The 14,382-nt window shown below is 44.3% G+C and overlaps 1 protein-coding gene across 9 annotated transcripts in view; it reads right to left on the bottom strand.

Moving 5' to 3' along the window:
• syne1b (spectrin repeat containing, nuclear envelope 1b) overlaps positions 1-14,382 on the bottom strand; it is a 75,244-nt gene that overhangs the window by 27,508 nt on the left and 33,354 nt on the right. For 8 of the 9 annotated variants that reach the window (XM_046412739.1, XM_046412732.1, XM_046412734.1 and 5 more), the window contains 34 exons: positions 14,187-14,323; positions 13,799-13,976; positions 13,280-13,462; positions 13,009-13,152; positions 12,335-12,490; positions 11,849-12,013; positions 11,580-11,752; positions 11,247-11,400; positions 11,007-11,150; positions 10,601-10,765; positions 10,137-10,454; positions 9,723-9,878; positions 9,293-9,463; positions 8,825-9,151; positions 8,561-8,713; positions 8,208-8,375; positions 7,914-8,090; positions 7,618-7,764; positions 7,404-7,529; positions 6,906-7,082; positions 6,370-6,635; positions 3,848-6,008; positions 3,286-3,623; positions 3,035-3,179; positions 2,723-2,941; positions 2,371-2,639; positions 2,045-2,210; positions 1,767-1,922; positions 1,508-1,660; positions 1,185-1,367; positions 923-1,060; positions 640-825; positions 372-494; positions 60-242 (listed from right to left, as the gene is read on the bottom strand). In XM_046412739.1, the coding sequence (XP_046268695.1) occupies positions 60-242; positions 372-494; positions 640-825; positions 923-1,060; positions 1,185-1,367; positions 1,508-1,660; positions 1,767-1,922; positions 2,045-2,210; positions 2,371-2,639; positions 2,723-2,941; positions 3,035-3,179; positions 3,286-3,623; positions 3,848-6,008; positions 6,370-6,635; positions 6,906-7,082; positions 7,404-7,529; positions 7,618-7,764; positions 7,914-8,090; positions 8,208-8,375; positions 8,561-8,713; positions 8,825-9,151; positions 9,293-9,463; positions 9,723-9,878; positions 10,137-10,454; positions 10,601-10,765; positions 11,007-11,150; positions 11,247-11,400; positions 11,580-11,752; positions 11,849-12,013; positions 12,335-12,490; positions 13,009-13,152; positions 13,280-13,462; positions 13,799-13,976; positions 14,187-14,323 (8,205 nt within the window). The remainder of the gene's footprint in view (positions 1-59; positions 243-371; positions 495-639; positions 826-922; positions 1,061-1,184; positions 1,368-1,507; positions 1,661-1,766; positions 1,923-2,044; positions 2,211-2,370; positions 2,640-2,722; positions 2,942-3,034; positions 3,180-3,285; positions 3,624-3,847; positions 6,009-6,369; positions 6,636-6,905; positions 7,083-7,403; positions 7,530-7,617; positions 7,765-7,913; positions 8,091-8,207; positions 8,376-8,560; positions 8,714-8,824; positions 9,152-9,292; positions 9,464-9,722; positions 9,879-10,136; positions 10,455-10,600; positions 10,766-11,006; positions 11,151-11,246; positions 11,401-11,579; positions 11,753-11,848; positions 12,014-12,334; positions 12,491-13,008; positions 13,153-13,279; positions 13,463-13,798; positions 13,977-14,186; positions 14,324-14,382) is intronic. The other variant, XM_046412735.1, reaches the window with a different exon arrangement.

Below are 14,382 nucleotides of genomic sequence, written 5' to 3' on the forward strand. Positions count from 1 at the left end.
TGAAGAACTGACAGCAATATGATTTTTCTGTGCTGCAGCAGTTCTGCCCCCTACTGTACCTGTAAGATGTTACATTGCTGAATGGCCACGTGCTGCAGCTGACTGGCTTCTTGCTGCAGGCGCAGTGCTGTGCGACAGATAGCAAGGTTGGGCATCACCTCCTCTGGAACCTGCAGAGCACTCTGACACAACTGCACTGCCTGCACCTGCTGCTTGAAGCCCTCCATATCTGCTAAGAGACGCTGCAAAAACACAGAAAGTTGACACTATGTCAAACTGTTAACAAGCAACAATGTGCAAAGTAATCGGCCAAGGTGCTTTCTGACAAATTATGCAGCATACCGTGGATTATTTCAAAGTGCTGTGGTTACCTGTCTCTGAGCCAGCTGTTCTTTGAGGCTTTGACGTGCCAACTCTGGGGAGGTCAGTGTGGCTTGGACCTGCTCCAGAGCAACATGGAGGGCCTTAACTTCATACTCCAGGGCTTCCATACTCTGAGAAGACAGACAATGTATTTATCATAAGGCATGAGAAACAAGTACTAACACTCCTTCAGGGAAATGTCATAAATGAAATGTAATAAAAAACAGGTAAAGAAGTCAAATGGATAAGAATTCTTTTTCGTCCTTTTGTCAGTACCTTATTTGCATCCTCCAAGCTCTGCAGCCGGAACTTGATGCTTTGCTGAAGCTCTTCAGTGTGTCGACTGAGTTCGCAAACTTGTTGGCTCATGGACTCGACCTGCAGCACCTCAGACAAAAGCTCCACTTTTTCTGCCATTGATTCTAGGTCTCCATGGAGCTCCCGAGACTCACGGAGAACAGCCTGCACACGAGGAAACGAGGCAGTGAATGAAAGGTATGTGTGTATGGTCTCCTGGTGGTAAGAGACAGCTGATACAAAATGAGGAGTCCCAACTCACCTGGTACATTCGTATCTGCTCCTGCAGATGAACAGAGGAGTTCCAGATAATGTTTGCCCTCAAGAGGCTTTTGGCTTTCTCTGACCACCTCACAATGAAGTCCAGCATCTCATTATACTCATCTAAATAGCAGACAGCCTAAGGAGCAAGATAAGAGGGAGGCCATATGGTTACAGCACAAAACACACCAATAAAGTATGCTTATCTACAAATTATGAATGTCACAGCAGAAACAGCTGAGCAGTGATTTGAAAAGGCAAACCTTTTTGAGCCAGTTGTTCCTACAGTCTGCTAGCCGTGTTGTGTGGTGATGCATCTCTGAGAGCTTGCTAATGGCGTCACCGAGCTGTTTGGCCAGCAGGGGATTTCTGCGGCCAAACTCTTGCACGGCAGCATCGAGTTCGGAAAGGACGCGACCACAACAGTCCAAGTCCTCAGCAAGGCTCTGAGAAAAAGGTATAAGACGGATAACTTTATATCCTTATGACATGATAGTATTGAAAGATAGCAAAAGATCAGTATTTTGACGCCAAATCTATTAACTACACATTCACAGTAAGAATAATAAAAAACAAGTTAACCCACCTTGACCTCTTCTTTGGCATGATCAACATCAGGAGATTTTTCCTTGAATTTAGCAGAGATTGCTTTGAGTTTCTCAGAGATGTCATGGATTCTAGAGCTGAAGTCCTCTTTTATTTCTCTGGTTTTCTGAATTTCTCTCTCTTTCGAAAGAACCTGTAACATGTTAAGAAAGGACAAATGCAACATGACTAAATTCTTAGCACACTGTAGGTGTTCCCCAGTAGAATGCTTTCTTAATACATTTGAAATGATGCAGTACCTGATCCTCAATGGCACCCAGTGCAAGAGAAACCTCAGCCAGCTGCATGGATATTTCAGAGGGTAGTATAGTGTAGAGGTCCAAGTACTTGCTCTGCTGCTGTTCTGCCAGTTTGTCCACATTCTGACGATATGTGATCACATCCCCATGTACAACCTATATGCAACAAAGGGAAGACCAAAGTAACTTTTCTCAAAATTAATAATATTCAAACTGCAATGTTTTGGGGATGGCTGGAAAATCAGAAATGTATTTCTATGTTTTGATGTGAGATATACCTCAAGCTCCTGCAGCAGAGAATCAATGTCTGGTGTGGGATTGAGAAGAAGCTCCCTGGTTTCCTGAATCCAGGCTTTTACTACACTAAGTTCCTTCTCCACTTCCTCTCTGTCCCTCAGTTCCTGAGCTGCTTGTGCCCGCTTGGTCTTGGACTGTGTGAGGAGGCTGGAGGCAACGATAAAAATGACTTAAACTAGGGGAATATAGTTACCTTTTCTAAGTAGTAGAAAATGTTTTAATCAAACTCTTTTATGATTGATTTAAAATAACGCTGATGATTACATGTTATCTTTGCATGGATGCTTTTAATTTATCTTCTCCATACCTTTCCATTTGGTCTTGTACAGCTCTGATCTCCTTCAGGCTGGGCAGCTCGTCCTGCTCAGTTGTTGGCGAAGGCACTTCCACATCGTGCAGCAGACTGAGAGCATACTGGCGCAGCAGTGTGAGGGAGGAGAGCTCTCTCTCCAAGTCTTGGCTCAACAAGTCATGCTGGTCTAACAGAGACTGCAGGGTGGCTTTGGAAGCTTTCTCCACAGCACTGTCAGGGAAACGACTCTGGAGCTCATCAGAAACTGCTCTCACCTTCACCATCTGTACAGAATCATTATGAAAGCTCAGCTGCATATTTTCATTTAATAGGGAAATGTATGTTTTCTCCATTTCTGTCTGTGTACCTTCTCTCTAAAAGTCCTCCATTCCTGTGCTGTGTCCTCAAGTACTCTTTCCTGTCCTCGTGCCACACTTCGCAGTCGTGTCCAGCGCTGCCACACAGTGGTCATCGAGCGACTGATGGTGGCCTTGCTGGCATCACTGCCCACCAGCTCCAGCTGAGCAGCTTGCTCCTCTAAACCACTCAGCTTCTCTTGGAAGCCATTCACCAGTGATACAAGGGACTGAAAACACAGGAGGAAATGAATAAACACAACAATCATAAAAGCACTGCCCATTTTTTGGATGGAAAATGACTTTGTTTTGGTCACTCGTACCCGATGACTGCATAGCTTATCTTCAGCTTCTTGGCTTGTGGCTGCTTTTGCAGTGGAAAATTCAGTCAGCTTTTTTTCAGCCTCATTCATGAGTTCAATGACAGTCTGCCTTGCCTCCTGGTATGACTTCCACTGAGCCACACAGCTACAAAAAAACAAAATATATTAGAAGATCAAATGTCATTACTGTCAACATTTCTGCACTGTGACTGTGATCACATGTGCACCATTACTCATTTTGTTTTTACTACCTGTGAAGGACATCCTGGTGACACTGAAGCTGATCTCGGACCTCCACACCTCTCTGCTTGGCTGACTCTACACTCACACGGAGCTGATCTTTAGCTGTGGGGTTAACCAGGTTCTCCAGCTGAGGCAGCAGGGCCTGCAGCTCCTCCAAATGGATGAGGAACTCCTGCTCAGTCGCCATGATGTCCACCTGCTGCCGCAGACACTCCTCGTAATTCTCCACATCCACACCTAGGCTGGCTTGCTGCAGGAACGACACAGCATCCTCCAGCCATTCACAGGCTGACTGCATCCTGAAGTGGTACTTCTGGCAAAGCACCAGGGCATCTTCCAGAGTAATCTTTACAAAACAGCAATGAAGAAAAAAAAACCTATTCAACAATTACGTAAAAAAAATCCTGGATTCTAAATATTCTGAATGCAACTGCACGCCAAATAACTAAAAACTGTATGGCATGAAGGCATGAAGGTCGCTAAAGCAAACAACATTACAGATAAAGAATTTAAAAAATTTATGAATAATCACAAAGTTTAATTGAAAACTAAATGTAAAACTGGTCCCACCTGTTTGGAGCTCAGTGCTTTCTGAACGTCAGCCTGCAGCTTTGCCATTTCTTCGAGGCTTTTATCTACATGCTCTGGAACAAGCTCATTTGCGCTGATGTACTTCTGTTTCTCCCTGCTGCTAAGAGCAGCCACTATTCTCAGTCGCGACTGAACTTCCTCCTGCATGATTTGCTGCTTTCTGATCTCTTCCTGGACTTTCTCCACCCTCACATCAACAATCACCGCGCAGCCCAGTTCATCTCTGACCTGCTGCAGCCAGTCCAGTGTTCTTTTCATCTCCGTCTCAAAGTCTTTACTTTGGACAAACCTGTTCTCACACTCTTCAATGAGATCCCCTACTGCAGCCTGCAAAGATCGCAGCTCCTCTTGCCACAGAACCACTTGTTCCTTGGACGCATCATGGGCTGCTCGGTCCACGCGGGGTGCAAGACTGTCCATTTGCTCCATGAGCCTTGACAAGTGAGAGTTGGCGCTCTGGAGACTCCCCGCTAGAGCGTGGTAGTTCTTCAGTCTCTCCTCAGCTGACTGCGTCTCTGCATTTACTTTAACCAGCTGCTCTTTTGTGGCCTTTAACTCTGAGTCAACCTGCAAAGCCATTGCCTTGTGGTCTTCAAATGACTCCAAGGTTTCGTCCAGATGCTCTACTTTCTGTTCAATCAACCTCTTTAAGCTGTTGTACAGGCTCACAAGCTGAGTCATTTCCTCTGGGCGCCATGGCTGTCCAGTGCTTCGAAATCCCTCTTTCTTCTGGTTCAGTTCGCTCACAGCCAGACCCAGGTTGCTCAGGTCTGCCTGGATCGCCTTGTATTCACTCTGCAAATTTAGAACCTCTTCTGTTTGCAGCCCTACAGGTTGTGTGCCCAGATTATTGAACTGTTCCTCAAGCTCCTTCAGAGCTTTATGAGTGACATCTATAAAAGAGGTGTACTCATTTCTTGTGAGAATGGCCTGCTGGATTTTTTCCTGTTTTTCTTTGGCGAGTGCTAATATGCTATTATACTGCTGGGGGAGCGTGTTGAGTTTTTCATCCAAATAGCAGTGATCTACTTCATTCAGACTGGGCAATATTTCTTGGCCAGCTCTTTGCACAATTAGGAGAAGATTCTCATATTCAATTGCCTGCTCAATTATGTGTTGATACTTTAGTAGCTGCGCTTCCAATTCAGCATCTCCAACCATGAGATTGATTTCAGGAAAGGTGACTATATCAGCTTGTTTTATCCACAGGCATATTTTCTCCAAATCAGTCTTGAAATACTTTCTGGAAACAAATACTTTTTCAAGCTCCTGAAGCTTCTGTCCACATCTGTGTAATGTTTTGTCAAAGATATTTTGTAACTCCTGCAACTTTGTGAGAATCTCATTCCTCTCCTCCTCACTGGCATCCCTTATCAGGTCCCTTCCCTGGGACCACAAGGATGTCAACTCACTCTGATAGGCTTTCAGACTGCTTTGGATGTTCCTGCATGTTCTGACCTGCTTGGCCAGATCATCAGGTAACAAAGCAATGTACTCCTCTGTCTGGGCCTTCTTTTCATTCTGCTGGACCCAGGAAATAGACTGGCTCACCGCCATCAGGAACTGTGTTCTCTCTGTGAAAGCCTTGCTGAGGTGTTTTCTTCGTTGCACAACCTTCACACTCAGTGATTCCACCTCAGATTGAGTGTCTATAATAAGCTGTTGCAGACGCTGCCGTTCACTGAGGCCCAGCCTGGCCAGCACCCTGTCAGCATCAGTCATGGCCTGTTCCAGCAGGAGCTGCTTGGCTTCCAACTCGCTGCAGATGCTCAGGTGGTCAAACAAGAAGCTCTGAGCCAACTCTGGAGGGGGACTCATTTTCATGGCCTCAGACAGGGCAGGCTGCTGCTCCTCTGCCCAGTCCCGGGCTTCTCTCAGACGGGCTTCCACTTGGCTCATTTCTTCCAGGGTTACCACTGAGTCCTGGATTTTCCGCTCAATTAGGTTTTGCATCTGAGACCATCGCTGCTCAAAGTGGCTGATCTGCTCTTTGACCAGCTCTTTGTCATCCAAGTTCAAATGTTGAATGACTGTTTGTTTCTGCTCCTTAAGGTCCTCAAGAGTGGCCTTTTCATCCTCCAGAGTAACCGCAAGCTTCCGTAATGCCTCCAAATGCTGAGATGAACTTTCAGCATCCGTTCTGTTACAAAAAAAGTAAAGTAAATAAAGTGAAATAAAAAGGACTTATAAAAGTGTTGTGCAGAAAATATGGTAGTTTGAAGATCATATGTTTTGATGTAGAGATCTGACAAACAACCTCTAAGAATGATGCTTATGCTTACTTAATGACAAACAAATGGTTAATGGTCATAACAAATGGCCATCTATTCAAGGTCCCTGAATTTTATAGGAGCCATGAGAAACAACCTTAAAAAAGAGAACAACTGGTATTTTCTTGTAGCCAAAATGTTTTGGACTTGATCCCGTCAGGAGATTATGAGAATCAGCGCACAGCAATATGTGATAACATATTTTAATGTACACTTGACGTAAAAACATACCTGGCCAGATTGTCCCACTCTTTGGACACCTGTTCAAACAGCGCCTCCACTGCAGTGATACAATCATGGTATTCTTTAGACCTCTGCAGGTCCTCCTCTCTCTGGCTCTGCAACTTGTTGGCCTGGTGACAGAGCTCGAGCCAGGAATGACTCAGACGGTCAAGCTCTGCATGTTCTGGAGAGTCCTGGCCACCTGTCAATCTGCTCACCGTCTCTGTCATCTTGGTCAGGATGCTCTGTTTAGATTGCAGCTGTTGGCTACATTCCTGTGTGACAAGCAATATACTGGATGGTAAGCCTGAACACATCCAAAAAGTAAGCAGATCACTCTTAAATCACAACCCAAGCCAAATTTATGTATTAGATAATAATAACAAAATCATCAACCTAATCATGTTAATTATATTTGTGTGTCCATCTAGTCTAGTTACGAATAGACAGACATATGCTTATTTTAAGCATATGTCTATTTAAGTATAAAAGTAAGAAACTGTACCCCTTTGTGTGCACTTAACAGTTATCATACTATTCCCTACCTTGGCTTGTGACAGCATGTTTTGAGCTATTTTGGTCTCCAACTCTGCAGGCCTTCTGGAGAAGCTGAGGAGCTGCTGCTCCATATCCTGAAACAGACTGGTCAGTTCTTGCTTCTGTTCCTTGATCTCCCTCCAGCCCTCTGAAAGCTCCTGTGCACTGGACATCCTTTCCTCTATCTGCAAAAGCACATGTGCAGCAGTAAATATTGGCAGAACTGTATACTATTAAAAAGCCCATATTCCATACCATTCATCACTTACTTTCACATCACACTGATATATACAGTATATTCATATAAGCAGAACAGTTGCTATCACACTGCAAGTCATATTTGGAGAGGAATATGTACTGGTCACTTACATCTAGCATTTATTGGACTGTCAACATAGATGAAGCATTTCATGAAACATAAGCACCAAGAAAACCTACATTTTCTCACAGTAAAATCAGTCTCTGAGTCAGTATTACGTATGACCAAGGAGGCAACAATTACTGACCGTGAGTTTGACCTGCTGGACCTGGGCAGCTGCAACTCTCACAGCATCATCAGACAGGTCACACACTGAACATACCAGGTCCAGGTAAGTGCTGGCCTGCTCCTGAAGGGCCCTGTAGTGCTTCACCTGTGTGTGCAAAAGCAATTCAGCAAAAGAAATGACAGAAAAATAACTTATCACCACCACTGCATCCTAAGAGTAGGCAAAATTGCACCTGCTTCAGTGCTTCCTGCAGGCCAGATGGTCCCTGATCATTAAGCTGAAGCTCTTCCTGCACTGCAGTGAGCCAGGTCTGGCACTGCTGGAGAGTGTCCTGGTGGCTAACATGTTTCTGCAGCTCCCGGTCCAGACTCTGGTACACCTGTTGAATAAAATGAGGTAAGACCTTAACTACATTTATATCGTAAAATAAAACACAATTTTTGTCTGAAAACGATAAAATGTAGAGGTTTCCTACTGAGAAAAAGTAAGAAGTTAAAAGATCTATCGTTGTAGCCTTGAATGACTCACACGTTGGGCAGTGCTGCAAATGGCCGAGTAGCTGTCCCTGGTTGACTGCTGGTGAGCCTGGACTTGTTGACTGATCTTAGCTTGAACTTGGTCTGTACAGCTGGCTACAAGATCCTCTCCTTTCTGCTTCAAACTGGTGAGACGCTCCTCAAAACTGGCTATCTCCTCCATTACTGCCTGAAAACGTTTTTCAAAATACAGATTACAAAAATTAATACATGTAATTGTACACCAGAAGTATTTTTTAAGAAATGTAATAATGCAAACCGCACAACTAATATTAGTCGAACTCACCTTGTGTCGAGCAAGTTGCTGGGTGGCCATCTCCATGCCACCGGTCTGCATGGAGTCTGAGGTGACCAGCCTACTGGACATCTGTAAGAGCCACTTCTCAACCTCTTGCAGTTCACTGTTGTAATCCTCGTGCTCTTTCACCCACTCCAGGAGATTTTGGACGTGCGTCTGAAAAACAACACAGGGTCAGTCTCATATGTCACCTCATATATACCAGGTATTGGTTTGTTTCCTTTTGGTTATTTGCTAATACAGTACAAAAAACATTGACACTAAGATTTCTCAGGTAACCCACTATCTAATGCTGCACCTGTGAATTATACATCAGTATAAACAGCATAGTCAAACCATACCTTAGCAGCTAAGCAGAGATCTTGGTAGTCTGCCTGCATTTTTTTCATGTTGTCACTTATAGTGGCATCATGGACAATGTCAAGCAGGGCCTCTCCCTTCTCAAAGACAGATTTCACTGCTGACTCGCGGGACTGCACTGTCTGCTGGATGGTCTGCATAGAGCAAAAGTGAGCAAAACATCGGAGATAAAGTTGTTTAGTTTTTTTGCTCCATTTTCACTAAGAGAGAGAGAGAAAAAAAAGCATTAACTGGTGTTAAGTCACCTTATACTTGGCTAGCTGTGCCTTCTTCTGGTAGAGTTCAGCTTTAGGCTCTACACTGGATGCTAAAAGGCTCTTGGTCTCCATTAGCCACTGGGCCTGGGCCTTGTATTTGTCCATAAAGTCTTTAGAGAGTGAGATGCACTTCTCAAGGGAGCTATGCTCTGTGCGCAGGGCTTCCATCAATTCCTTTAATTGTAGGAGACGGCTGTCCACCTCCTGCTTCAGCTGCTCTGCTTCAGGCTCCTCCAAGAATGCCATGGCTCGCTCCGTTTTCTCCCTCATTGTCTTCAGGTAAGTGTGACCCTGCTCCATGTCTGCCTGAAGAGCCTGAAAGGTTCATGTTGCTACTTTTATTAATGTCATTTCCGCTAAATACATGTCTTAGAAAATACAGCAACTGTGGTCTAATGTTATAAACAATCTTTACAGATCATACAGTAATACACAGAGGTAATGTGCTGAGTGTACCTCCAGCTTTTTCATCTTTCTCTCCATAGCAAAGCGGTCCACGGCATCAACACTGATAGCCACAGTGCTGAAGTTATTCTGAGCTGTGCTGAGCCAGTCTGAAAAGGTGCTGAAGACACACTGTGCCTCTTCAATGCAAGACACTTCCTCCTGGAGCTGTTTGATCGTCTCCTGCAATATACAGAAGGAAACAGGGGAAAAAAAACAAATTTATGGAAGTATAGGTAGGAATATCTTTCCAATTATTTGTCAAAATACAGATTCACAGGAAAGATTTTAATCATGAATCCCGAGTGACCATTTTAAAGGCCTTAAGCAATAATTAATGAGCATATAATGAATGACGTATATATACATGTATTCTAGATAAGGGTATATAACATTGACAACAATGTATTACTCTGTGATGTGTACTGTCTAATGATGTTACCAGTAAATGCAGTAGTAAAACGTGGTAGCGGGCTGTGATCTTAGTGGCTCTGGAACTGATGCGGCTGCTGATATGAGTCTCATCCAAAACCTGCTGAGCCAAGACACTGAGGCCCTCCATCTCCTCTTGATAAACCAGCACTTCCTCCTGCCAGCTCTAATCATACAAAAACCATCAGGGATCTGAATTACAACATACTCATTTACACAGGAAATCTAAATGTGTCACAATTATATTTCTTCTGCTGCAAACTAACTACGAGATTCTTTTGATTCTAATGGGAGTGAAGTGACCTGATTTAAAATGCTCATCATGACAGTCATCACAGCATCTGAAACAGCACTGAAACACTGACACAATTATGCAAGTTTGTACAACAGTGCAAAAAAGAGCTTCTGTGCCTATGTCACTGACCTTTATTAGCTGGAGTTGAGCATCTTTGGTGGTGCGGTCGGACCGCCGATGGCTACGCAGTTGCGCTTTGGTTTCCATGCCCTTTAGCCAGCTGTCAAGACGCTGAAACTTCTGCTCCATCTGCCGGAGTTTGGCCAAAGCACTGTTGAGCTGAGCGCGGGTGTCGGCCAGCCGGGCCTGGTACAACCTCCACTCTTGCTGCAGGGTCTCCAGAGCTCTGTCTTCGATCTGAGGCAAGCCCCAGGGAATGACCAGTTCTCGACTGACCAACAGCGTGTTGAGCAAAGCCTGGCCCTCTGTACAGTGCAGCTGCAATTCCTGTAGTTACATAGATGTGGTTTTAGCTCTCAAAACCTTAAGATAGTAAGCTAACTGATTACAGCTCCTGTCTTTGTAGCAGCTGTAGTAATAGCACTTTATGTTCTGTTTATTTGCAACATTTCTGCCACTGAGAATTTTCAGACCTGCAGCTTTTGCAGAGTTTCCTCCAGCATGTCAACATCACCCTCCAGTTGGGTGTAGCATCCAAGCTTCTCTTGTTCTTGTTCCAGCCAGTCCTCAAATGCATGGAGGCCCCGCTGATACTCCTGGTGGGCTTTCACCAACTCTTCTGCTTTGCCTACTGCTCTCTGAGGACACAATTCATAAAGTGAGAGCTAATTGATTTTCTTTTTTTATTTTAATGACTTGCATGCATCGCACATCAGTTTTAAAGGCAACATTTTTAGACATTTTTTGTTGTTTTGCTTTGGAATTTCTGTTGAAATTCACTTTTATAACTCCACATAAAAATGGCACATCTAATACCAAAGCTGAAATGAACTTCAAATGAGATTCACCGTTTAACACTGCACACTCTGCTTTTATTACCATGGCATTGTCTTTGATAGTGTTATAGCGCTCCTGCAGATCTTGGAGCTCCAGCTGAGTGACAAAGTTCTCAGAGATGCTGGCACTCTTTGCAGTGATGGTGTCCAGCAGGGTGCTGTGGCTAAGCACTTCCTCATACAGCAACTGAAACAACAAGCACAAGGGGGAGTTACACAATCAACCAACTGTGCATTTTTCATTTTTATCTCTTTTTTCTTTCATTTTTCAGGTTTGCAGTACCTTGGCTTTGCTCAGATTAGCAGTTTTGTCTCTCATTTCAGGGCACTGTTTATCAGCGGGGTCAAGACTCTCCTCCACACGCTCCACCCATGCCACAAACTGACGTACATCCTCCTGGTAACTGGTCCACTGAGACAGGGAACCCTCCAGCTGACTGTTGAAGTGTACGATTAAGTCAGACAATGCTGCAGTAGTAGTTGCAATAGCAGTTGGATGCTGTGTGTTGTTCACTTTTTATGGTTAAAACTTCATGGGAAAAAAAACTTTTGTGGAAGCTACCAATTTGCTGCTTCAAAGACATTCTTAGGTTGCTGTTTGTAGCAGAGAGCTAACCTCTTGCATTGGATCGAGGCGGAGAGCAGGGCATCCCAGGAATCTTTTAGGTCCTGGATCTGTTTTTGGACAACAGGCACTCCCTCTGCTGAGGTGTTTCTCTGAACTGACTCTCCTCTTGTGATAAGCATCTTCAGCTGGATCTCCTTCTCCTGACGAGCAGTCAGCAAGGCCTGGTGCAACATTCACACACGTGTGTTTATTACACTCCTATAATGGGTATTCAAAGTGGTAACTACTACTGAAAAAATACCAGCGACTTTTTATACCTCCAGCTTGATCATCCTGCTATCAAGAACATTTTTGTCAACAGTGGGGGCGCAGTAAGTCTGCAGCATATGGCTGGTGTCAGCCACCCAGTTCTGCAGCTCCTTCAGTCCTTGAGAGAAGAGCTGGTGCTCAGTAACTATTCGGTCAATTCTTGATGCCTTCTCCTGCAGAACCACCAAACATGACACAACCAGAACATTATCACAAGCTCAACCTGATCACTGAGTATGCGAATTCTGAGACGACTAACAAAGATTTAGTACAAAGACATAAAGGAAATAAGCTGGTATATACAATGTATAAGACTCACAGTAACAAAATAAAGAAATTAGTGTTTAATCATGGTGAGTTAGTACCTTCACTGTTCATCATCTGTAAAATAATGTTAAGTCAGAGCTCGATCCAGTCTAGTGCCTCTGTTTCCTCTCCAGCTCTACCCCCAGAAAAGCCCCAGTGCACAGGCAGGTTGGTAGGCATTACTGTACCTTGGTCAGGTTGGTTAAAGCTAGGTACTGAGCAGAGAGCTGCGAGACGCGGTGCACAAAACCCTTGCCGGCCGCGTGTTCATCCCACAGCAGCTGGGCCTTCTCTTTCAGCCTGTTCAGCTGAATCTCGTGAGAGGCTAACTCCTCAAGCACAGACTGGAAGAGCACAAGCAGGTTATCAAAGAGGCATGCAAGCTGACACACAGATATAAGACAGTTAAATTCATACACAGGCCGAGGGGTTAGACATGGCAACACAGCAAAAAGAAAAGCGAATGAGATGTTTGGCCAGCGTTACTGCTGGTAAAGCGCTCGGTGGTCATGACGTGCAACCAAGGCCTCTGGAGACAGTTTTAAACAATTACTAGATTCTAAAAGCAATTCCTTTACAAACAAGGCAAGTATTAATCTAAATGGTAGACACTGTTAAGAAGACATGTGAGAGTAGCAAAGACAAGCAGAAAGATGGCAGTAATCCAAAAAGTAAGCAACTGGCAGTGAGCATAAGCCCTTGGCAGTAACAGCAATGCTAAAAAACTAACATAGCTAGAATGATGATTTCCTGCAAATGACAGGAATAGCTAGGCTGGCACTCAAGCACTGAGTGGTGGTTGCACTTGAACATGAGTGGTCTTGAGCATGACAGGCTCCCTGAGCTCAGTGGACACTAGTACCTGTAGCTTGTGAAGCTCCATTTTCTTGGCTGTGAGATCATGAAGTCTTGTGCTGCTCTCCTGCACAGCCAGCTCTGTGGCATTCAGGCACTCCTGAAGAGGCTCAGCACTTGCCTCAAAATCTTTCATCTGAGAGAAAAGGTTCTGAAAAATAAAGGATGATATAAAACGAATGCTGAAGTGGACCTGAAATGTATTTATACACTTTGGTTTTTTGGGGGCTTTTTTTTGATGGCCACTGGCTGGTGAGAAGAGATTATTAGGTCCTCACTTGCAGACTCGTCTCTCTGTTGTGCAGGCTGGACATCATATTTTTCCAGTCCTCTCTGGCGGTGTTCATCTTCGCCCGAACTGCATCAACTTTGTCTTTAGCCGCGATACTGGAGATGAGGTCCCCGTTCACAACCACAGCATTCAGCTTTGACTGGCCTTGCTCTCTGTCACTAAGAAACTCCTGAGGAGAGAAGAGGAGATGGGATGATAAATCATGTAGTGAAACACACACGTTTAGTTTGAAAATATGTTTCTAATCTGATGCTTGTCTCTTCCTGATCTGATGATCAGAAACAAATTGTGTTTGTTCGTCTCTCTCTCTCACACACACACACACGCACACACGCACTCATACAATCCTGATGGTACAGGAATTTGTCATTCAACACGCAGCAGGAGCCGGGAATTGAACCAACACAGATCTTCTGATTAGTGGACCCACTCTAGTAAGCACACCTGAAATTCTGGCAGCATAAGTACCTGAATTTTCCATGGCATTTGACTTGGCATGCTGTACCTGAATCTTCTGCAAGCTCGACGAGGCCTCATTGAGATTTTGAGGTACGTCGAAACACTTGGCCGTGTTGATCTTGGTATTGACCAGCCACTGCTGGAACTCTCTGAAGGCTGAGCGAAACCCTTGTTCCAGCAGCTTCTCTTTGCTCTGGCACTCCCTGGACGCATGAAGACTCAGACTACAAACAAGTCAGGAAGAAAAAACACAACTATAACACCACATGCAGCATGTATCATTGCTAATCAGTTTGAAGATTCATGCATTTTTTTTTTGTTTCTAATATTTCTTATACTCCATATATGTAAATATGGTGAACAAAAACATAAACACATATCGTGCTATACAATATAGTTCAGTCCAATAAAAGAAATGTTTACAACTTCCTCACCTGTTGTATTCTTTAATGAGAGCAGACACCCTGTCAGATTGAGAGCCCATGTCTCTGGAGAATCGGCACAGATCATTGAGTTGAGTTTTCAGACTTTCAAACAAGGGCTCAGCTTTGACAAGTTCCTCCAAAGTGTCCTGTGTTACAAACAAATAACCAACCTCTGGTGAACAGCCACAATGAACACATTGAATTG

The sequence above is a fragment of the Scatophagus argus genome, chromosome 15, assembly GCF_020382885.2.
Source record: "Scatophagus argus isolate fScaArg1 chromosome 15, fScaArg1.pri, whole genome shotgun sequence".
NCBI classification, from domain to species: Eukaryota; Metazoa; Chordata; class Actinopteri; family Scatophagidae; genus Scatophagus; species Scatophagus argus.